Below are 23,970 nucleotides of genomic sequence, written 5' to 3'. Positions count from 1 at the left end.
CAAAAAGTAATTTCAGTGTTCCTCTCGTCAGAGCGCTGATGTTGCTCTGACTTGTTTGAGGAGAGAGTTCTGCCTTAAATGATTTTACGTTGACTTGAGAGTCCGTCAGCTGATCTCTGCCCACAGACACGTTACTATTGAGACGACCCCGCCCTGAAGCGCCCTCTGTGGCTTGTGTCTCCAGCTGGCTCTATGACACATGTATCTCCACAACAATTACTTCTAATATACTCTGATCATTCTGAAGCACGACACCAGGTTATTCTTACTTTCAGTGTGTGTTCTGGGTCAGACAGCCGTGGACCGAGAGCATCAATGAGGTTTCAGTCTGTTTCAGTGACAGTGTTGAGCAGTAACTCATTAACAGCTCCAGTAAACGAGGACCAGAAACTCCAAAATTACCATTTTTACCTGAGCCAAAGATTTCATTTTAACCAGGACTATGTAAAAATTACAGAAGGTATTCCTATGGAACATGGGCCAGAAAAGAATTCAGTATATGTTGGTAGAACCAGGTATTTTTCACTCTTACTTTGAAACTGGAAGTTAAATAATTCATGGGGCTTGATGAAGGACATCAGACTTATTTAACTGGTGTCCTTGAATCTGAGTAATTTGATGCAGTGACATTTTAGTTCCTCATTTCTTCTTAGCAGCTAGCTGATGCTTGTTATGTTCATTCAGGAATCAGCACCGACTCAAATCTGCTTTGACGGTCAAATGACCTTTAAGGCCTAATATTTATCTTCATAGAGGAAACACTTCTTCCTATTTGGACTTCGTGTTTACATCCAGAACAGTGTCACCTGATACCAGTGACCTCAGTGAAGACAGGCCCACGTGGTGTCTCACAAAGTGTGATAATAATGGTCTGGAGCAGGACAATAAAGTATGAATTACCTTATTAAAACTCAAGTCATGAAGTGATATGTGTCTGAACTTTTCAAGACTTAACTCATTAGCAACAAGTATCAGAATATTGCACGTTTGTGTCTTGTTGTGGCAACAACTTGAACCTTGTGTTCATTAGTGGTTACAACAGAGAGCTGAGACAGGAAGTCTGCAGGGACCCTCCTCTGCAGCGATCACATGCTGCCCTATCAACTCAGCTCGTAAAGAAAGTTCACTTTGCAGAAGAATGAGTCACAATTTAAACATAATCACGAAATGAATCTGTAGACTGTGAATGTATTATCACAATATTGATGTTTTTCCTCTAATGAACCTAAATCCTCATTTGAATAACTGAGTCACAATATTTCATGAAATTGTGATTTAATGTAACGTATCAACTCGTGCACTTGGACACAAAGTTTCCATTTTTTGGAGACAGTCTGCCTCATTGAAAGTTCTGCGGTGGAGAAACTGAAACCATTTCTGAATGAAGCGTCTGTCAACTGAACTGGAGTCTGAAGGAAGCAGTTGATGGCAGGTTCACATCCACAGTGTTTGTGCTTCAGGCAACCGAAACACGTTGTGTTCCTGAGAATAATGTTTGAGTCAATACGTTTTCTAGATTTTATCGTCAGGAGAAAGTCAAAAACGTTTCTTCATGATCAAATCACTACATTGAATTCCGGGACTGTTTAGACAACTACTGTGACACTGGGTTGTGGGACCAATGGCTTATGAACTGTGTTACTAATTCCAATCATAAAGCAGAAGATGGTGACATCAGATGGCTGCTTGCAGTGAGACAATGTCCGCCTGTGTTGGTTAGATTAGAGCTTCAGTTGTTCTGTCGAGGCTTTTGTTATGCAGCAGTGGTTTCACTTTACCTGAGGTGGAAAACAATAGATGTTTGTCCAACAACTTTAACCGAGGAGCTTCCCCCAACAGCTTCTGGCTGGAAAGTCGTGCATTGAGTCTTTTTGTTGTCAGTGCCAGCATCATGAGGTCAATCAATCTACTTCCTGTTTACACCACATCACCAGTGGACGTGAACTGTCATGTGACGTAAACAGTGTAGGTTTGACTGTGGAGTCTGAGAACATCATTTGTTTCTGTTTCCTCTGGACTCTCTTCATGTATTTTCAACTTGAATTATTTTCACCATAAGAGGATGCAAACCTGTGTGTGTGTGTGTGTGTGTGTGTGTGTGTGTGTGCGTTGTATACCTGTGTCATGATTGGGTTTTAATGAGTGTCCTGGAGGCCTCAGACCTCCCAGGAGTCTCAGTGACCAGTGCATTAATAGAATTAGATAGATTAGAAGCTTCAGTGAGGCGTTCAGGGGCTGATGGACAGGGAGCAGCTTCCTCTGTGGGACTGGTCTGGTTCTCAGTCAACGTTCCAGTTCATCCCAGAGCTGCTGAATGTGTTCTCAGTCTAAAGGTGTCACACCAAACCGGGAAACTTTATTTACAGGTTTACACTATTGTCTAAAATACCAGCTGGTCCCAAACCAGGTTAACAGCCTCGGACTTGCACATAAGGGCCAAGTTTCACAAAGGAAAAGTCATTGGAATCACTGCTGTGATCTCATTGAAGTTTCATTGGAGTCTGTCTATTAGATGATGTGTTTCTGTGTAATGTTCAGAAGTCAGGGTTCATACAGAGGCTCATCATGTTGTTGTGATGTGAGTCGCTCTATGTCCCAGAAGCCCCCTGGTGTCAGTGTTGCCCTCTGAGCTCTGATAAACATCTATTACTCTCACAGGATTAATTACCATCACAAACTGTTGATAAGTGTTTTGTTTATTTTAGATTATGTTCATAAAGAGTGAACATGCATTGTATATGACAGTGCACTTCACAAATACAGTAATACTTGCTTTGTGAGTCCATCAGTGATCACTACAAGCAGGTGGTTTTCACCAACAGCTATGAGATGAACTAGACAGTCCGGTGCCAGAGGCATTATGTTTCTGGGTTGTCCGTCCGTCCGTCCGTCCCATTCCCGTGAACGCAATATCTCAAGACATCTTGAGGGCATTTCTTCGAACTTGTAGTCCAGGATGATCTGATTAAGGTCTTGACCTTCTATGTAAAGAGCCTTGAGATAATGTATATTATGATTTGGCGCTATACAAATAAAATTGAACTGATTTAGTTTTTGGAGGTCAAAGGTCACGGTGACCTCACAAAGCACATTTTTCACCTTGTGAATGTGTAAATTTGTACAGTGAAGCTTTTGTTTGATGTTTAAATACAGTTGATGTCATTTTTCACCATTGCTTTGCCTGATTTCCCCAAAACATGTCAGGTCTCAACAACTGTATGTGGGTGACCCTGAAATTTCAAACACTTAGACAGGAAGCACAATATATTGACAACTTATTAGACATTTAAAACTGTTGTACAGTGACCCATATTAACACTTTCTAACGTAGAAGAGAGAGGAGGATGCTGAGGAAACTCCTCAGTAGAATGGACAATGCGGCTCAGCCCATGTACGCCACACTAGTGTCACACCACAGAGTGCTACAGGAAGTCTTTTCTTCCTTTGGCCATCAAACTGTACATCTCGTCCTCCTGCAGGGAGGACCACCGACTATCATCGCACACTCGGTTACAACATCCATAACAGTGCAATATTATTATGCTGCTTTTTTTAAATTTGTAATATGACCACTCATGGAAAAACACCATTCACGTGCAATTTGTGTAACATTATTGTTTTTGTTCATTATCACATTCATTTTTTATTATGTGCAATATTTAAATGTCAATACAATTTGCAGTATCCCCTTCTTTATCATTTCATTTCTACTTACTGCCACTGCAGTTAAGTATGAGTTCCTCTCTATACACTTCATTTCATTTCATTGATTGTACTTGTACTGTAATAGGGAGCAAGCTGGTACAAGAACTTCCTTTGGGATCTTATTCACTCAATATAGAGTACTTCAGTCCTAAAGCCTGGAAATGAATTAGCATTTTTATTTCTATTTAACCTTCTTCTGGAGTTAATGGGTTTTTTAATCATTTTTTCATGTTTTTGAAGTCCAACAGATTTAAGGTTTGATAAGAGGACTGTTGGGCCTTGGTCGAGGTTTGTGCTCTTCTGAGTGGCATGCTAGTCATAACATGTCTTACATTTACATTAAAACAGTACTTAGTTAAAATAACAAAAATAATTGCACAGCAGGATAATCCACAGACCTCGCTGTGAACAGGTTTTATAGGTTTCATATTTTATTTGATTCTGCTGTGGACAGTTTCTCATGCTATTCTTTGTGCTTTGAGCAAAACAAACCAAATCCCATTGTAAAACATTATAAACATGGAAGAGGTGGTGAAGGACCAGGCTGAGAAACAAAAACATTTACATTTTTAATAGTGGATAGACACAGGATACATGTTGGGAGAACATGGGGTAAATATTGGTTACAGGGTTTGCACCTAAGACCATCAGACCTCACTGATCAGGATACACTCATTTAAAGACAAACACTATTGTTTGAGACGGACTTGCAGGATAACATTGTTGATGAAACTAGCACGTAACTCTTTACTGACCAGTCCGTAGATGATGGGGTTGATTGCTGGTGGAATGATGATAAACAGGATGCTGAAGAATTTCTTGATGTTATGAGAGAGTGAGGCAATCCTGTGACTCACGATTATGATGACTGAAGAGATCTCGTAGAGCACATACACAATAAGATGTGATGCACATGTCTGAAAGGCCTTGCTGCAGACTCTGCTGCCAGCTCTGCCTCGTTTCACAGAAGCATGAAGGATTCTAAAGTAGGAAAAGGCAATGATGACGAAGATCCCTGTACTCAGAGACCAGGACATTGACAGACCTAGAGAAACAGACGAAAATCACAGTGACTGGTTTGCAGAGCTCTTTTAGAAATGATCAATCTTATTTATGTGAAATATTTAAATGTTACTGTATAACACTGTGAGAACAGCAGCAATATGAAACTAATGAACTCATTTCCATGGATTTTCTTTGATTTCTCAGAAAATCATTCATGGATCTTGATGATAAAAAGTCAGGCATAATTAGGAGACTGCAGTTTGATGCAAATCCAAATAAAAGTCCTGGATCTAGTGAATTAAACTTGGTTTCACAAGGGGACTGTTGTTTTGGCAGAGCAATGCACTCTACTGAGGGACATTGCAGTTTAGTTCTGTGAAGTCTTGCTCTAGTTTGTGTGGTGCTGTTAGCGTTCAGTCTTTTACTAAGCGCAAAACAAATGAAATCAGCGGTTGTCACTGACTCAACACGTTGTTCTACACCAGTGCACTGACCATAGATGTTATTTGAGGGGGTGGACCTGCAGGCCAGGTTCATGATAGCACGGTTGCTGCAGTAGACATGTTGGATGGTGTTGCCACACAGTGGAACATTCATGTGAAGGGTGAAGAGCACCCCGATACAGAGCAGAGCGACGGACCAGGCCAGGACACAGCAGGTGTACAGCCGAGCTGACGTCATGATGGCGTGGTACCTGAGCGGCTCACACACAGCAATGTACCTGCAGACGCATTGATGGAGGTTATGGATATATTTGATATACAAGGTCTCAGCATCTCTTACTGTTGATGAATATATGAGGATATCGCAATGAAACAGAGACACTTGTGCTGAGTTTGAGATTATTTTACTTTATAAAACCATCTGATTATGTGAATTCTGCTGCTAAAGAAAAAGCACATTCATTGAGTTTGTTCACTCTTTTCTGTGAAAATCATTGTACCTGGATCTAAAACTTATGAGAACTAGAGTAAAAGAATAACGTGAAGCTGTGAGTAATTCTCCTGAGGTGCTTTCGATACCTGTCATAGGCCATCGCAGCCAGAAGAGTCTGCACTGTGGCGCCGTACATGTGCACAGTGAAGGCCTGAGCGATGGCTGTGATGTAGGCGATCCTCTTCTCCCCAGTCAAAAAGTGCATCATGAGGCGAGGCAGCACCGCGGTGGAACCCAGCACATCGCAGACTACCAGATTACAGAGCAACACAAACATGGGTCTATGCAGGTTCTTGTCTATGACAATGATGCACATCACCACACCGTTCCCCAACAGCACCACCATGTAGTTAAAGAGAGCCAGGAAGAACAGGAAAGATCCGTAGCCTGGAGTTATAGAGAAGCCCTCCAGCTCGAACACGATAGGCTGCCTGAGAGGAGTCATCATTGACCCGTTCTCCATGCAAATGTTGTTAAGACACAGGTTGATCAAAATCTTCTGAAGAGGAAACTTTTCAGGAATCAGACCGAATCAGTTTGTCACCTAAACCTTAGGAGCATGATTCTTAACTAAGGAAAAAGATTAGCGCCACCAGCAGTAAAACAGGAAGCTGATACTTGATGAACAAATGGTTTCAGAGCAATTTGGTATTTCATTAAATACAAAAAGTAATTTCAGTGTTCCTCTCGTCAGAGCGCTGATGTTGCTCTGACTTGTTTGAGGAGAGAGTTCTGCCTTAAATGATTTTACGTTGACTTGAGAGTCCGTCAGCTGATCTCTGCCCACAGACACGTTACTATTGAGACGACCCCGCCCTGAAGCGCCCTCTGTGGCTTGTGTCTCCAGCTGGCTCTATGACACATGTATCTCCACAACAATTACTTCTAATATACTCTGATCATTCTGAAGCACGACACCAGGTTATTCTTACTTTCAGTGTGTGTTCTGGGTCAGACAGCCGTGGACCGAGAGCATCAATGAGGTTTCAGTCTGTTTCAGTGACAGTGTTGAGCAGTAACTCATTAACAGCTCCAGTAAACGAGGACCAGAAACTCCAAAATTACCATTTTTACCTGAGCCAAAGATTTTATTTTAACCAGGACTATGTAAAAATTACAGAAGGTATTCCTATGGAACATGGGCCAGAAAAGAATTCAGTATATGTTGGTAGAACCAGGTATTTTTCACTCTTACTTTGAAACTGGAAGGTAAATAATTCATGGGGCTTGATGAAGGACATCAGACTTATTTAACTGGTGTCCTTGAATCTGAGTAATTTGATGCAGTGACATTTTAGTTCCTCATTTCTTCTTAGCAGCTAGCTGATGCTTGTTATGTTCATTCAGGAATCAGCACCGACTCAAATCTGCTTTGACGGTCAAATGACCTTTAAGGCCTAATATTTATCTTCATAGAGGAAACACTTCTTCCTATTTGGACTTCGTGTTTACATCCAGAACAGTGTCACCTGATACCAGTGACCTCAGTGAAGACAGGCCCACGTGGTGTCTCACAAAGTGTGATAATAATGGTCTGGAGCAGGACAATAAAGTATGAATTACCTTATTAAAACTCAAGTCATGAAGTGATATGTGTCTGAACTTTTCAAGACTTAACTCATTAGCAACAAGTATCAGAATATTGCACGTTTGTGTCTTGTTGTGGCAACAACTTGAACCTTGTGTTCATTAGTGGTTACAACAGAGAGCTGAGACAGGAAGTCTGCAGGGACCCTCCTCTGCAGCGATCACATGCTGCCCTATCAACTCAGCTCGTAAAGAAAGTTCACTTTGCAGAAGAATGAGTCACAATTTAAACATAATCACGAAATGAATCTGTAGACTGTGAATGTATTATCACAATATTGATGTTTTTCCTCTAATGAACCTAAATCCTCATTTGAATAACTGAGTCACAATATTTCATGAAATTGTGATTTAATGTAACGTATCAACTCGTGCACTTGGACACAAAGTTTCCATTTTTTGGAGACAGTCTGCCTCATTGAAAGTTCTGCGGTGGAGAAACTGAAACCATTTCTGAATGAAGCGTCTGTCAACTGAACTGGAGTCTGAAGGAAGCAGTTGATGGCAGGTTCACATCCACAGTGTTTGTGCTTCAGGCAACCGAAACACGTTGTGTTCCTGAGAATAATGTTTGAGTCAATACGTTTTCTAGATTTTATCGTCAGGAGAAAGTCAAAAACGTTTCTTCATGATCAAATCACTACATTGAATTCCGGGACTGTTTAGACAACTACTGTGACACTGGGTTGTGGGACCAATGGCTTATGAACTGTGTTACTAATTCCAATCATAAAGCAGAAGATGGTGACATCAGATGGCTGCTTGCAGTGAGACAATGTCCGCCTGTGTTGGTTAGATTAGAGCTTCAGTTGTTCTGTCGAGGCTTTTGTTATGCAGCAGTGGTTTCACTTTACCTGAGGTGGAAAACAATAGATGTTTGTCCAACAACTTTAACCGAGGAGCTTCCCCCAACAGCTTCTGGCTGGAAAGTCGTGCATTGAGTCTTTTTGTTGTCAGTGCCAGCATCATGAGGTCAATCAATCTACTTCCTGTTTACACCACATCACCAGTGGACGTGAACTGTCATGTGACGTAAACAGTGTAGGTTTGACTGTGGAGTCTGAGAACATCATTTGTTTCTGTTTCCTCTGGACTCTCTTCATGTATTTTCAACTTGAATTATTTTCACCATAAGAGGATGCAAACCTGTGTGTGTGTGTGTGTGTGTGTGTGTGTGTGTGTGTGTGTGTGTGTGTGTGTGTGTGTGTGTGTGCGTTGTATACCTGTGTCATGATTGGGTTTTAATGAGTGTCCTGGAGGCCTCAGACCTCCCAGGAGTCTCAGTGACCAGTGCATTAATAGAATTAGATAGATTAGAAGCTTCAGTGAGGCGTTCAGGGGCTGATGGACAGGGAGCAGCTTCCTCTGTGGGACTGGTCTGGTTCTCAGTCAACGTTCCAGTTCATCCCAGAGCTGCTGAATGTGTTCTCAGTCTAAAGGTGTCACACCAAACCGGGAAACTTTATTTACAGGTTTACACTATTGTCTAAAATACCAGCTGGTCCCAAACCAGGTTAACAGCCTCGGACTTGCACATAAGGGCCAAGTTTCACAAAGGAAAAGTCATTGGAATCACTGCTGTGATCTCATTGAAGTTTCATTGGAGTCTGTCTATTAGATGATGTGTTTCTGTGTAATGTTCAGAAGTCAGGGTTCATACAGAGGCTCATCATGTTGTTGTGATGTGAGTCGCTCTATGTCCCAGAAGCCCCCTGGTGTCAGTGTTGCCCTCTGAGCTCTGATAAACATCTATTACTCTCACAGGATTAATTACCATCACAAACTGTTGATAAGTGTTTTGTTCGGAGGCAGCTCACTGCGGACCTCCTGGTGATTCAGGAACATTAACGCTCATTACTGGCTGCTGTGGTAACTGCATCACACAATGATGAAACTTTTGTTTTGGTTTAATGTTCAGCAACAAAGTTTTAATGTGCAAAACTTTGTTGCTGAAGAGAGGAAGCCCAGATATTACTGTGAGTCGTATGTTGGACTGGTTCATGTGACTATTGTGACAACTTGAACTTTATTTATTAGTGAGTCCCAGAAAATAAATGCTCTGTTCATGAAACTGGAACCTGAACAAAGAGTTCCCTGAACAGATTGATGTCATCAGATTAAACTTCACAATACAAATTACATGACACATGAACATGAGTGCTGTTACAGCTGATATGCTGATACAGCATAACACGCGTGATACATGTTAAAAGTTACATGTAATGAACGTGATTGTGGAGGCTCAGTGCACAGAGACAGTGTTCAGTGGATTTTTAGCAGTTTAGTGTCCTCTGCTGCCTATTTTCTGCTATTACAGTGTCATGCACATCCAGGACAGGAATTAAAACACAAAGGTTTTTTAATCTAAAATATGTCATCTTTATCATTGGTCCTGTCTGTTTCTCTGAGGGGGGGCTTAACTTTTGAACCACGGCCTTTACATTAACTTAACAGTGAAATGATCAGGAACAAGATGTGATGACAGGAGGAAACAGACTCTGAGCTGAATGTAAACACTGACTCCAAATAAGAAGAGAATGAAACATAGGTAAAGTTCATCTGCAATTTAAAAATTATGAATAAACTCTTTATTTTCTCTCCTTATCAGAAATCTTCTTCGGATATTGTTTTTCTCGCTCAGCTCGAAGGTGCGTTGATGCAGTTGTAAGACCAGTGAGACCAGATGGAAGCCTTTGTCACAGTGAATTGTTAAGATGCCTTTTGTTTGGCAGTGAATCAACCACCTAACTTGAAACAGGCACAATGTTGAGACCTTGTTCGTCTGGCTCCTAATTACAATCCAAGTATTCTTGTGAAACATGAACCGTTCCAGAAGGTTTTCTGTCTTTACTTTCTGCCAGAGTCAGACACAAGTGTTTGAAATGATGGTCCTTGGTTTACGGTTTGTTTGGACTCTTTGCTTCATCAAATCTCTGTTGGAACTGGCCACCGCAAAGTCAGCGCAATCCACAGAGCAACAAGGCCATGTTCATGGGAAATACACCATATCCAGAATTATCCTTTAATTACCAGACTGCTGCATCTTGAGTCCAGTAACCATTGAAGTACATAACAAACTACTGCAGTTGTGTAAATTGTGTATTAAATCTGTTAGACATGCTGCAGTCAGACACCCTGTGAGGTCACAGTCAAACACTTTGTTCAGGGTCTGCGCTGCTGTGCATTCTGGGGTTTCTCCTCTCCGCGCTCTTTTGGTTCATCGACAAACCGACAAAATACCATTTATGGCACTTACATATAATATATTTTGAAAATAAATCACAGTAAACAAAGTTGTTTTCATATGAAATATTTAATGTGTTTCATGGCATTAACTGAGTTATGTGTAAATCATTTGACAAATGTTCAAGACCACACAAACAGGAAATACAACCAGCAGTAACTGTGATAAAAGTGGCATCATTACAAACAATACAAAACATGACACTTCAGAAACTTCAGGCTCCTCAAATTTCACTTTTCTTCTCCTGAAGTAGATTTTTTCTCAAAGAGAATCTCTAATACATCAATGATGAGATTAGGACCACGAGTCATTCATCAACTGTTCACATACAAATCTGTCTTCTCCTTCTCCTGCTCTATTCCTGCTTTCAGTCCAATCCTCCTGTTTCACTCTTCTGTTTGCTGGGTTTTCAAAAAGAAATATTCACAACTGACTATTGTGGAGGACACAAGTAACAATTAATTGATCGCTACGAACTTTAGATGATGATTCAAGCCTCTCCGGTTTGAGAATACAGAAATATTTGACATTTCCTCTAGAGTTCTGCTGTCGTTCATTTGAATTTGATTGATTGAACAAATCTGGCATGCACTTTGAAGTGTTCAAAAAATCAACACACAAAACATATGCATGTAAAAAGTGTAACATTCATAACATTTTTTAAATTGTGACCTTTTTGTTCGTGTTCAGCTGTAAGACAAAGTGTGTTGCTGTAGATCAGGTCAGTGTTGTTCATCTTTGAAAACAGATGTAAACCAGTCTGGATTATATAAAGCTCCCAGCATCATTTCATGTTGTGTTCATCTCTTAATTATAACATTAATCAACATTCTTCATTCAAACAAAATACTGAAACCTGGTTGTCGTGAATCCAGCTGAGATTAGTTTCACATAAATTCCCATAAAGGTTCAGTGTGGAGAATGTAGTGACATCTAGTGGTGAAGCATCATGTTGCAGCTTTCCAATATATTGGACGAGGTCGGACTTCTGTGTCCAGCTGCATAAAACTGCATAGAAATAGAAATTTTTAGCATGTTGTGTTCTTGAAATACACAGATCTCTACCGAGCTCAGTTCCATTCAGTTGAATAGGGAACAAAGTGTTTAAAAAATGAAGATGAAGACAGAGACAAAGTGCTGCAGAAACCAATGAATAATAATAAACTATTAATTTGCTGGATCAGTTTTAATAGATTCATCAAACACGTTGGCTTTTTTCCTTGATTCTCAGGAAACATTTATGTTGTTTGGTTCATAATCATTAACCCCAATAATGAAAATTAGTTATTATGACAACTTGACAGAAATTCCTACTTGACACTGGCAACATATTTGATGGAGGAAGGAATCAGATGTTTCTGGAAAGCTTGTGTTCAAGAGTAAGAAAAAGAAACTCACTAAACTCTCATTTGCAACACAAAGTCTCACGTCACTTGACTCACGCATCAGCAGTAGGAGGGTTGATCATCAAATTATTGTTTTTCCAGAGTTGATAGTAGATATAGTGACGCTAGATCCTGTGGGTTAGGTTCTGAGATCTGAAGACCTGAAGGTCATGCTTTTAATAGTTAACTCATATTTGATGGGTTACTTTTTCAAAGCATTTGAAATTATGTGTTTCTGATTTGTTTTGACATGAGTGAGACTTAAAGCTCATTAACTAACAAACCATCAGTGGAAATGATGAATGTTTCAGGTTGAATGAGCAAATCATTTTATCTACGTACTAACTTCTCCTCTTGTGATTCTTTGACACTAGCTCTCTATCAGATGGCTTTTCCCAGGATGAGGATACTCATGAAGAAGACCATGATGAAGAACAGCCACATGAAGAATCTATCCATGACCTTGGCGACCTTCCTCCATTCCCCGATGCGCAGCTGTGCTGCTCGCTGGTCCTGGTATGAGTTGGCAATGTACTCAACGTTCTTGCACAGTCCCTGGTGCTGGCAAACACACTTCACTGAGACCTCCCTCCTGTTCTTCCAGGCTTCACCTCCTTTCTTTTCCTCTCCCTGCTCTTCTCGTCCACCAGCAGCTCCTTCCTCCTTAGCGTGGTCGATGGTCACAAACAGATCCTTCTTCCAGGCCTTCTGGTCGTTCAAATCCTGCCTCACCTTCATAGACTCCCCTGGCCCGTCCTCTTCCACCCTCCCTCCCCAGGCCTGTCCGTTCACATCTGAGTTGGGTCCTCTGTTATTGCCACCATTGGCTGAAGGGGCCTCAGACTCCTCGTGAGACAGAGGTTGTTTCTTGGCTGAAGTCCCACCGAAACAGTTGTCTCCGACCTCATAGACAAAACAGATGCGGGCGAGGTGATTGAGGATGAAGCGTTCGGCCCATTCTGGGACAGGACGAGCCTCAGGACCGCAGTGGTGAATGTTCATGATGAAGATGGTGAGTGCTGTTGAAGCAGTAACCATCGTCATGGTAGCAATGTAGTATTTTCCTGTTGAAAAAGGACAGTGAAGGTCATTTAGAGGTACTAACAGTCAAATCTATAAAGGAGCCAGACGTACATTTCCTTTGCCAGTGGTTTCTCACTATGTGAGGAGACATGCCAGTGTGGCTGGGGCTAGCTGGTTAGCATGCTAACTTCAGTTTAAGCAAAGCGGTTAGAGAAATAAAAGAAAAACAAGATAAAGAGTTATGTTTACATCTCATCTCTTACCAAATATATATGCCGTTAGCAAAAGCTTCTGGGTTTTATTTTACCGAGTAAATTGAATTTATTACGTTGCATTCTATTGACGGTGTTTGAATGTCAGACTTTTATGTAGTAAATATTTTATTTGGGATAAATATATGATTCATTTGTATCTAGGCTATTTACAGTACGACCTTATTAGGTTTTAAAATCCCCCTCCACTCAAAATGTAGTTCCACTTATTTCCTTTGGATATTTGACTTTCACTGCAAAGAACAATTTCCGACCAGATCGTGAAACTTCTGAAGCTTTTAGAAATGAACCTGCTCCATGTAATCAGATTAAATCTCAGTTGAACACTTGCACAAGCAAATATCACAGACATCTTTAGTTCAGCAGTTTGGATTGATTTTATTGTGACAAGAAAAACAATCATTGTTTCAAAATAAAAGACTAAGTTTTTCATTTCGATTATGACAGTAAATGCATAAATAGAAAGCAAATACATACAACACATATATTTCAAACTATTTTGGTTTTCTGTGTCTTCTATGTGATCATTTTAACTCTCAGGCCTGTTTGAGCATCCTGTGGTTTCTGGAAACATTTGACTTCCTTGTATTTTGACTTCCTGCTGTCTGTGTGTCTACAGCAGCGACAGAACACAACATTACAAGACATGAGAGTATGTGAGTACAAGACAAACAAGATCATGCTGAACCTTTTAGTACCAGAGCCCATCTCAACCGTATTTGTATTGCAATAGTTTGTAGTGGGTTGTTCTGGGCACTAAAATGTGTTCTTCTTGCAGCAGTAAAAAGAATGTGACCCGTCAGTGACTCAATAAAGCTCATACCTCACCATCCAGATTTAACTTTGAAGTATTTTCTATCAAGATCCATGATTTGTTTCAGAGGAATCAAGGAAACTATCAAAAAACCTCCTGTTTCACACTTGACAAGAAAGAGATGAAAAATTCCTGGATCCCATGGAAATGATGTTGGTTCAGTCCTGACCCATAATGCATCCTCCCCCCAAGTGTCATGATAATCTGTCCAGTAGTTTTTGTGTAAACCAACAAACAGGCAGGAGTGCAAACAGTTACCACTTCCACTTAGGAAACCGTGTACATTACTATTCTAATGCACATTTAATGGTTAGAATGACACATGGCTGCTATTGAGCAGCACACACCAGTTTACAGTTGACTGAGAAAACACAGAAGTACAATGTCCTCATTGATCTGAGTTCGAGGTTTTGAGCAAGTATTTTGTCAGTTATTTATCCCGTTTTTTATTCTCGAGTATAACTGCGTTAACTTGAGGTTTTGTATTGGACAGATGACCAGGGGGGCAGAGTTTTTCCCACAGTCATTATTGCAGGGATTGAAGAATGGGAAGAGTTTGTCAGTGAATGAGCAGCCAGTGAACGAGTAGATGACAGAAGCAGTATCCACATCATACAAAGAGACCACACGCTCTTCGTAATCAACAAACACCCCCACCTTCTTGGGCCGAGACTTCAGATTGAGAGTTACGCGAGATTCAGCCAAAGCTTTGTACTCATTTTCATTCCTTAAAGACACAGTCCAGTAACCATTCAGAGGATGCAGAGTGATCTGTCCCTTCCTGTTGACCGACTCACTGGCTACTCCTAAGTCCCACTTTGTCTTCCCTTCAACCTGAACCTCAAAGTAAAATCTTCCTGATGAAAAACTGTTCTTTCCTAAAACACTGGCATAATAAGAAAATCTCTTTGGATTGTCTGGGAGATTCTTATTTACTTGACCAAACTTCACCTGTTTCCTGTCATCAGACACAACGAGCCAGGGATTTGCTGAATCAGGATCAAGTGTCACATTGGTAGCATACTGCTGGACCCTCTTCAGCTCTGACTCAAAGAACATCTGTATCTCTTTATTGAGCGCCTCTTTCAGCTCAGCTACAGCTGCTGCCACAGTCCCTTTATATGATGGCTGACGGATACTAACATCTGTCCTGTCTTTGGCGTCCTTTAAGGAGGAGAAGGTTTGGACGAAGAGGACGTGGTCTTCGGAACACGAGAGCTGCTTCAGCTCCTCACTTTTCTTCACCAGGTCAAATATCTCATGCTCCAGCTCTTCAATCAAGCCTTTGGTCTGTTTCTCTACTGGTCTGTGTTTGTTGTTGATTGTCTCTATGAACTCAGCCAGGCCTCGGTCAATGGGCTCCTTCAGAGCAGCAAAAACCTGAAGACCTTCTGCTTTCTCTCTGTTTGCACGTTCAGTACTGACCTCCACTGAGTGTTTGAGCTGCCCAATCATCAGTTCTCTCCTCTGGATCAGCTGCTGAATTTCGACTTCTGTCTTCTCCAGCTCAGCCTTTTTTTCTTCATATTCTTTTTTCACAGGGATGACATTGTGTCTCTTGTGGTCTAAAATCATGCAGAGCACGCAGACACATATCTGGTCAGTCTTGCAGTAGAGCTCCAGAGGTTTATCGTGTTTCATGCACATCCGAACCTGCAGATTCTCCACAGGATGGATTAGCTGATGTTTTTTCAGGCTTGACACTGTCAGATGAGGCTCTAGGTGAGTCTCACAGTAGGAGGCCATACACACCACGCAGGACTTCAAGGCTTTCAGTTTGGTTCCAGTGCAGACGTCACAGGAAACATCCTCTGCTGTTCCACATGTTCGCTCTGAGTTGTTCCTTTTGGCTTCTGGTTGGGTTTGTCTGAACAGTGCAGCCATCTGAGAGATCAGAGTATTGACCCGCAGCTCCGGTCTTGTGTAGAAAATCTCCTTACACATAGGACACTTGCACGGGATATTGACAGCCCAGTGTTGAGTGATGCAGTTCTTACAGAAGTTGTGCCCACATGGTGTGGCGACTGGATCAGTGAACACATCCAGACAGATGGGGCACACAAACTGATCTTCACTCAGTCCACAGCTGGAAGCAGCCATGTGTGCACACTGAGAACAAGAGTCAAAGAGTGAAAAACAAAACTGGAATTCTTATTTTAAAAATATCAGTTCTGTCTTATTCTGCAGTGGAGCCTGAGCCGTGTACTCACGTGTTCCTGCTGTGTAGTTGAGTCCTGACGAGCTCACCTCAACTTCTCTTACTATTTTGGAGATGTGAGACTTATCTCGACTGCAGCTCTGCTGTCGCTCTGACAATCTTTCATCTGTGGAATGAGGCTTGACTCTTACCGAAACTGTCACACGGTTTTGTTGCATTTCTGGTTTGGGATTTTTTCGTGGTGACACATGTTTGGCACACTGGTTCACTGGAGTCATTCTTTATAGCAGCCAATCAGCCCCAGCAATTATAAGGCCGGTCAATGTAGAGCTTAATGTATTTGGATCCATCGGCCCAACACTTCCTCCAACTGTCATGTTGAGTTCAAAGTTTCCAAAGTGATGGAAATAAAACTAGACAGTTTCTCTTCAGTGGGTTTTTTAAAGCATTAACATTTTCTGCTTTAGTTCTAATGTTGATGTTCGAGTCAGAACAGGTTTGACAGGATGTCACAAACATAAAGTTCCTCTGATGATATTCACCTGCACTGCTCACTGCTGTTTGAGGAAACTGCTGGATTTGACTCAGGCTTGAAATCAGTGAATTCATGTGTTGACGGGTTTAATACAAAATCATGAATCAACTTTTTTGCCACAACTCCATCATGACACGACAACGCTGGGACACTCTTGACCCCGCGTGTCCTGACATTGTGTCATTTGCACTGAAAGAAAATCATTCTCAAAAATCTGGAATGAGATTGATGTCTTTCACTGATCACGAGGGTCTTCACAGTCCCTCTCAGCTGCTTGAATTAGAAAGTCAATGACAACATTTCATTGATATTTTCTCAAAGAACAACTCTAACAAAACTTCCCTGAATCTGCTTACCTATCAGTGGGACGCTCTCGGAGGGCGGCATGCTCTCAGCCACCAGCAACTGAAACACAGTGAGGGCCAGCAGCACCGTGACGCCGAGGGATACCTTTTCACCCGAGTCAGCGGGCAGGTAGAAGCCCAGCGGAGCCAGAAAGGAGATCATCATGCAAGGGATGAGGAGGTTGAAGATGTAGAAGGACGCCCGTCTCTTCAGGTGGAGGGTGAAGGTGATGTCGGGGTACGGATCCGAACAGCAGCCGTATAGGATGACGTTTTTCTTGGCTGGCATCCCCAGAACCTGGTTGAGAAATGGAAATATTTTAGATTTTGTCAAAGAACTCTGAAACACGTTGCAAACACATGAACATGGCAACAACTAACCTCCCACTCAACATTGGAGACAAAGTCGGACAGGTCAGCACTGTCCAAGGCATTGAACAAGTCCATCTGGTTGCCATTGTGAGTCCAGGAGCCGAAGGTCAGGTGACATTCCTGCACATCGAAGGGGAAGAAGGCCACGTCGACAGAGCAGGAGCTTTTAGTGATGGCCGGCTGGTCCCACATGACCTGGCCATCATCACGGAGAACAACGTTGGTTTCCATGGAGCTGGAGAATTCATCGTCCGCACTGTGGAGGAGAACGTTGAGGAGGTGAACTAATAGAGGACAAGTCCTCACCCTGTGTTGCTGTCTGTGTTCTCCGAGGACACACCCACCTGTTGTACAGAACAATATCAGGTCTCCATACGTAGCTGCTGGGAATGCGGATGGTGTCGAGACCGTCATAGTCGTCCTTATCCCAGGCGAGGTAGGCGTCCATCCACACCTGGCGTATCCACAGGTAGGTCGTCAGGATCTGGTTCCGCTCATCCTGGTGAAATGACAGACAGTGAGTGTAACATAAAGAAACACAACAGGAATATATGTGCTGTCAGGATGTTACCATGTCGATGATCTGGGAGAGAGTGATCTGCAGTGTGACATTGATGATGTGGTCAGTGTCCTCCACCGGCCGCAGGGCGTTGGTGTAGTTGGAGAAAAGGTCATTGAGCAGCTTCTGAGCGAAGCGTCCGTGAGCTGCCCAACAAACTCCAGAGTAAAAACACAGAATCCTTTTATTAAACCACTTAGGTGAACAGAAATCCATTTAATGAACCCAGGAACGTTTCTCTAGCGCCACCTTCAGTGCAAACTTCTCATCTTCTGGAAGGTGAAACACTTTCAGCACATGAATCTTGTGACTGAAGGAAACCTGCAGCCTCAAGAGGGCGCTCTCCTCTCTCTCTCTCATAAGTAACATCAAGTCCTTTTTCTCTGCAGTGATTCTCTCTTCATCCTGAAACGTCTCAAATTCCATAAAACAGACACACACGCAAATCACAACTCCCAGTTCAATTAACCTTCCTGCCTCCTCAGATTTCACACATTAATCAGTAAATGTCTGCGGACTGATAATTCCACTAAATCCTGCCACAACTCTTAATGACCATGATGAGGTGAACTAAAAGGAGACGTGTGACGATTCCTCCATCAGTGGAAACCTGAAACAAACCAATACAGTGACTGTCTCAAGATTCATAAAGTACATGAAGCTCGCTCGACTTTAACGGAACCGCAGGACGAACGTGGTCAGAGACAGCACATTAACTAGCTCTGAATGAATCATGATGATATCACACCATGACTGTGACAGTCTGAGCTAACAGAGTGAAATCAGCTGGTGAGACTCAGTGTCCACATCAGCTGATGAGATCTGAAGAACCAAAGGATTCTTTACATTTTCCAATCTTCATATCAGATGAACATGTCGTTAGTCAGAGCAGATGGAACGTCAGGATGATACCAGCACACACAGCCTCTCCTGCTCCAGTAACCATATAAGTCAATAGTATTGGTCCTGCTACGACAAACACTCTCAGCTGCAGTCAGTCGACTTCATGCAGCCGTGGAATGAATTCCAGTCACCAGAGAAACATTCTGTGAACTCACTGTTTAACTTTGTGCCTCTTAATCAAACCTGTTTTTCAGTATTTGGCCTAAACTGCTGGAGATAGACTGCAACACAAGCTCCTCCCCCTCTGTGTGACTGTGGCTCCACAAAATACAAAGATTTGAATGACGTATTATTTCAACCAAAACAGTAAATACAACACATCACATAATAAAGTGAAAGTAATCACGAGTAATCATAATTCATCCTTATGAAGAGTCTCCTTCTTACACAGATTCTTTATTTGATTGAAGATCATGTACTTCCCCTCGAGTCACTGGTTTATAGAGTTGTAGTTTGCAGAAACTACATTTTCCATAAAACCCTAAAAAATAAATCTGGTTTGCTGAAACTAATCAGTCCTTTTTAAAGCCACAAATGCAGAATAAAAGATATATAAATACAACTACAACAGAAAGAGAGCCTCAGAACTGACTGTAAAGTTCAGTTCACCTTTATGAAGTAGTGGATGTATTACACTTCCCATCACAGATCGTAAAGTAAATGTGTCTTTTAATTGAACAAAATGTACAGAATAGAAAAAACTGAATTTTGTGTCATAGAATTGTGTTTTTCTGTTTTACGCCTTTGGAAGAATCAGAAACATTCTGTGTTGATGTTCCAACGAGTGAGCAAAATGATTTTATTATTATAGATTATTTATATTTCTCTGTTTGTTGTCTGGATGTTGTAAAACAAGAACAACCACAACAACAACAACAGCGAAGAGTCCGCAGGAAGAACTCCTGAACTCTAACAGCAATAAAGACGAAGAGATTGATGAGTGTGAGAACAGACGTTAGGACAAAATGAACAGAGGTAATCCCCCCCACAGAGGTTTAACCACATGCTTTGCACAAAAAAGGAAATGCACAGAACCACGGTGTGTTCAGTGACCTTCAGATGTCTGTCTGAGACAGAGTGGGAACAGCCTCTGTACTAAAATGGAAATGAACAACAGTGTCATGCTGCTTGTGAAGGGTCATCATCGTTATTCATGATTCATGTGACGATAACTTTATAATGTCACAACTATTCTAATTGAATTTATTTTCAAAACGACTCGTCTCCACAGCAAGATCTCAGATTCAAATGCTGCCATCTTGTGGTGATGAGGTCATTTACAGTCAGTCTGTGCTATAGTGATCGAGGAGGAGCTGTGGTATCGAGGCCCCGCCCATACATGCTCACAACAAATCAGGAGTCCGTCTCAGCTGTCAATCATGAGCCTGTTTTTATATCATCAAAGAACTAATTCAACCAAACGGATCAGAAACTTGAAGAAACATCAGAGAGAAGAGAACGAGCTGTAACGACAGAAACATCTTGAAACATTTATTTAACGTCTGCTTTGATTCTTTACTTCGGCCCATGTCCCATGTGACTGAGTCATTGTTCAGAGGTCTGTTGACTGATGAGTCAGCACTTTGTCTGATAGCAGCAAGTGTTTGTGTTAACAGCTGTGAGAGGACGCCAGCTGGCGTATAACACGCTCATACACACACACACACACACACACACACACACACAACCACAGACAGTGAGGTCTAGGGTTTAGTTTTTTGGGGGTTGAGCATCTTGCCCAAGGACACTTCGGCATGGGCTGGGATTCGAGCTGCTGGTTAGAGGACAACTGCTCTACCCCCTAAGCCATAGCCGCCCAGACTTTTATTTTTGTTGACATATAAATAAAGTTTTGAGCACAAATCATCAGATTGGATCAAGGTCAGTTTGATGTTCAGGGGCCGATGTCAGCGCTGATATTTAAAGTAAAACGTTTCCAATACAAAGAAATGAGCTGATGTTAAAGAAAATGTCGATGATGAGACGTCGTTATCAAACCTCGATGACTGACGTTTGAATTGTTACAGTTTAACACACAAACGTTATAAATTATTACCAATAAAAACACAAAAACAACCAAATATATAAAAATGAATTAGGAAAATAATCGTATTTTGTCTTTGTAAGATATAAACATAAATACTCAGCCGAACAATAACCGGCTCTGATTATTGACTCGTTGGATGTTGAAACTTTTAATTGAAGTTGAAGCTCAAAATGAAAAATCTCCTCAACTAAATCTTGTTTGTCCATAAATCTGACTTTGATGAAAGATTCTGACTGAAAATCTACACACACACACACACAAACACACACACACAAACACACACACACGCACACACACAAACACACACACACAAACACACACACACGCACACACACAAACACACACACACGCACACAAACACACACACACGCACACACACAAACACACACACACACACACAAACACACACACACGCACACACACACACACAAACACACACTCTCACACTCTCACACACACACACTCACTCACACACTCACTCACTCACACACACACACACAAACACACACTCTCACACTCTCACACACACACTCACTCACTCACACACTCTCTGTAAGAGTCTGATTTACTAAAAACGTTCTGATTGAGTCGACTGGAGAAGAAACGTATGACATCACTATTACACCTGCTGTCGTAGACGTTAGGAGTTTGTAGTAAAAGACGTTTGTAAATGCAGTCACCTGATTGGTTCTTATCGGTCGAATATTAAATGGAGTCACCTGATTGGTTCTTATCGGTCGAATATTAAATGGAGTCACCTGATTGGTTCTTATCGGTCGAATATTAAATGGAGTCACCTGATTGGTTCTTATCGGTCGAATATTAAATGGAGTCACCTGATTGGTTCTTATCGGTCGAATATTAAATGGAGTCACCTGATTGGTTCTTATCGGTCGAATATTAAATGGAGGTGGAAAATTTTGCTTCAGACTCCACAACCTGCTGACTTTCACAATAAGAGCCCGATGGTTTGAGATGACATCAGTGTCTCGTGTCTTCCTCCCCTCTTTAGTTTTTCTCTTATCGCTCACACAGTGAATCCTGAACACCCAGAAACTCATTTGGACAGAACCAACACCTGAAGGTCTGATAAATGCTGTGAAATGTCTGCAGTTGGAAAATGATTTGTTGATTAAATGAGGAGCTGCACAGAAAAATTTAATCATTTTAATTTTGTTGGTCAAATCAAAATAAATCATTCTGGAATTTTCATTGTAGTTTTAGGTTGTTCAAGAAAAAATCAGCTAAATAATTATAGTTTGAAAAGTTTGAAACAAAGAATGAAACGTGTGATACTTTTTAAAGTTTAGTGGTGAAATTGAGTTCACTGATGCGTCACCGACAGCTGTCAATCAACCCTGAGCTTTTTATCAGGCTGCAAACAAACACAATTTAAAACGAGCTCCTGAATTCAGCTCAGGAATCGTCCCAAGTTATGAGAAGTGGAAATGTCCTCACCTGGAAGAAGCAGCAGCAGAGACGCCACGGACTCGCAGCAGAGCAGCTTCATCTCTGGTCCCTGATGTGGATCCTCTGATGATGAGGAGGCTGATGAAGCTGCTGATGAAGCTGCTGCTGCGACTCTGTGCGTTTGCTGTAGTGCGGTGGTCTGTGAGGTATGAGGAGCGATTAGTGCCACACACAGGCTGAACAAACCTGATCCTCACATTCACTCTGTTACACTCAGCTGCTGAAACTCATGATTTTAAATGAAAACACTTGATCTTCTCTTTAATGATATAAATTTTATATAAACTTTCATTAAGTTATTTTTTGATCAGTAGGGGGCAGTGGAAGAAGAACACAACACTGACACAAACATCCATTCGATCAGAGACTCAAACTTTTCACAGCCTCAAAATAACGTGATGTTTGATGTTAATTCACCTGATACGATTGATGCTGATGTAATCTGTGAACATTCCTTGTGGGGAAATGGTTTTATTTTTTATTTCTCATCTTTTATTATTTGTGAAAATATGTTATCGAGAGACTTCACTTCATTTAAAAAATGTGATTTGATTCCGGAAAATTCTCCCTGAGCAGCTGAACGATGATGACAGTCTTCAGGCTCGGTGTTTCCAAACGAAGCTCGTCTCAGTCTGACGATCTTTGTGTTCGTCAGCCAGCTCCCTCACCAATTAATAACTTAAGAGCAGCTACGACCATTTGTCTGATTCCTTCAACTAACATCTGCTTTTACCTTCAACACATCAGGTGAGGACGACTTCACTCCCCCGACACCCCCCCACTGTCACCCTTCACCTGGTGTTGTTTTCAATTTCAACTCATGTGTCCATGAATTATAGAAACTGTCTCTTTAACGTCTTTGCCACCTGTTGGTGACGCTGGCGTTTGACTAACGAGCTGAAATGGAGTAAAACATAATTTTCTGATTTCAGTCAGAAAACTCGTTCAAACGTAACCCCCCCGATATGATCTCATAGGCATGATAGGGTTGATGAGACAATACTTGTTCATCATCTTCAGTTTGGTGTGGAGATGGAGGTCTGGTTCATGTTTTTCATTATCACCTCACAAGTCTTTTAAATCAAGGAGCAAAGAGGAAAGTCTAAATGATGTGAGCGTTGCAGATATTTTATATTTTATATAAATTCATCTCCTCCATGTTGTCTTGTACTTTGTCCTGTTCAGAGCTCGATGAACACAGGAAGTCAGAGAACAAATCTGAGCTGCTGAGTAAAATATCAGCTCTGTTCATTTTCCTTCTTTTAAAAAGCTTCTGTTGTGTGAACTTGAAATCGACTGAAGGTTAATTGAGCTGCTTCTTTAAATCCTCGAGGAAATAAAAGTGAGAGGCTTTCAGGTGGGCAGGCGGCCAGAGCTGGACTGAACCAAAACCCAAACTCCAGCAACAGTGGCTGATGGTTAAATGCAGCAAGATGTAGAAATTAACTGGAGAATGAACAGAGGTCAACAAGTTTTCTTCTTCCTGTTTCCTGCTGATGTTTTCTATTATCTCACCCAGTGTCCATGTGGTGGGTACATGACCTCTGTTTGTCTTTCAAATAAAAACCTGGATTTCCTATCAAATCCACAAACTTAAAATATTGATTCGCT

General features: G+C 41.5%; 3 protein-coding genes and 1 long non-coding RNA gene across 8 annotated transcripts in view; 1 reads left to right on the top strand and 3 right to left on the bottom strand.

Moving 5' to 3' along the window:
- LOC138413773 (uncharacterized) overlaps positions 1-12,654 on the top strand; it is an 85,099-nt gene extending 72,445 nt beyond the window's left edge. Inside the window, exons 4-5 of one of the 3 annotated variants that reach the window (XR_011246161.1) lie at positions 12,237-12,378; positions 12,516-12,654. This is a non-coding gene — a long non-coding RNA (uncharacterized lncRNA). Of the gene's footprint in view, positions 1-12,236; positions 12,379-12,466 lie in introns of all 3 variants that reach the window. The other 2 variants (XR_011246159.1, XR_011246160.1) reach the window with 2 other exon arrangements.
- Positions 4,193-6,344, bottom strand: LOC138404873 (olfactory receptor 2C3-like). Its single transcript, XM_069510250.1, has 3 exons — positions 5,733-6,344; positions 5,205-5,431; positions 4,193-4,750 (listed from the first exon to the last, which is right to left on the bottom strand). The coding sequence occupies exons 1-3, from the start codon at positions 6,107-6,109 to the stop codon at positions 4,395-4,397; spliced, it is 960 nt and encodes a 319-aa protein (XP_069366351.1). The 5' UTR covers positions 6,110-6,344; the 3' UTR covers positions 4,193-4,394.
- LOC109643203 (neuronal acetylcholine receptor subunit alpha-10-like) lies at positions 12,244-23,773 on the bottom strand. Of its 3 annotated transcripts, none has more exons than XM_020108237.2 (6): positions 22,348-23,773; positions 17,952-18,097; positions 17,725-17,879; positions 17,390-17,636; positions 17,021-17,306; positions 12,244-12,926 (listed from the first exon to the last, which is right to left on the bottom strand). In XM_020108237.2, the coding sequence occupies exons 1-6, from the start codon at positions 22,397-22,399 to the stop codon at positions 12,244-12,246; spliced, it is 1,569 nt and encodes a 522-aa protein (XP_019963796.2). In that variant the 5' UTR covers positions 22,400-23,773. The 3 variants fall into 3 exon arrangements, with proteins under 3 accessions (XP_019963796.2, XP_069395483.1, XP_069395482.1); XM_069539382.1 differs by lacking the exon at positions 22,348-23,773 and adding an exon at positions 18,786-21,237; XM_069539381.1 differs by lacking the exon at positions 22,348-23,773 and having other exon boundaries at positions 17,952-21,237.
- Positions 13,511-16,989, bottom strand: LOC109643201 (E3 ubiquitin-protein ligase TRIM21-like). Its single transcript, XM_020108235.2, has 2 exons — positions 16,182-16,989; positions 13,511-16,080 (listed from the first exon to the last, which is right to left on the bottom strand). The coding sequence occupies exon 2, from the start codon at positions 16,069-16,071 to the stop codon at positions 14,398-14,400; it is 1,674 nt and encodes a 557-aa protein (XP_019963794.2). The 5' UTR covers positions 16,072-16,080; positions 16,182-16,989; the 3' UTR covers positions 13,511-14,397.
- Positions 23,774-23,970: the final 197 nt, after the last annotated feature.

Source organism: Paralichthys olivaceus, chromosome 15 (assembly GCF_024713975.1).
Source record: "Paralichthys olivaceus isolate ysfri-2021 chromosome 15, ASM2471397v2, whole genome shotgun sequence".
In the NCBI taxonomy this organism is placed as follows: Eukaryota; Metazoa; Chordata; class Actinopteri; order Pleuronectiformes; family Paralichthyidae; genus Paralichthys; species Paralichthys olivaceus.
Note: the sequence above shows the minus strand (reverse complement) of the source record. Positions and strands in the feature narration are given on the sequence as shown.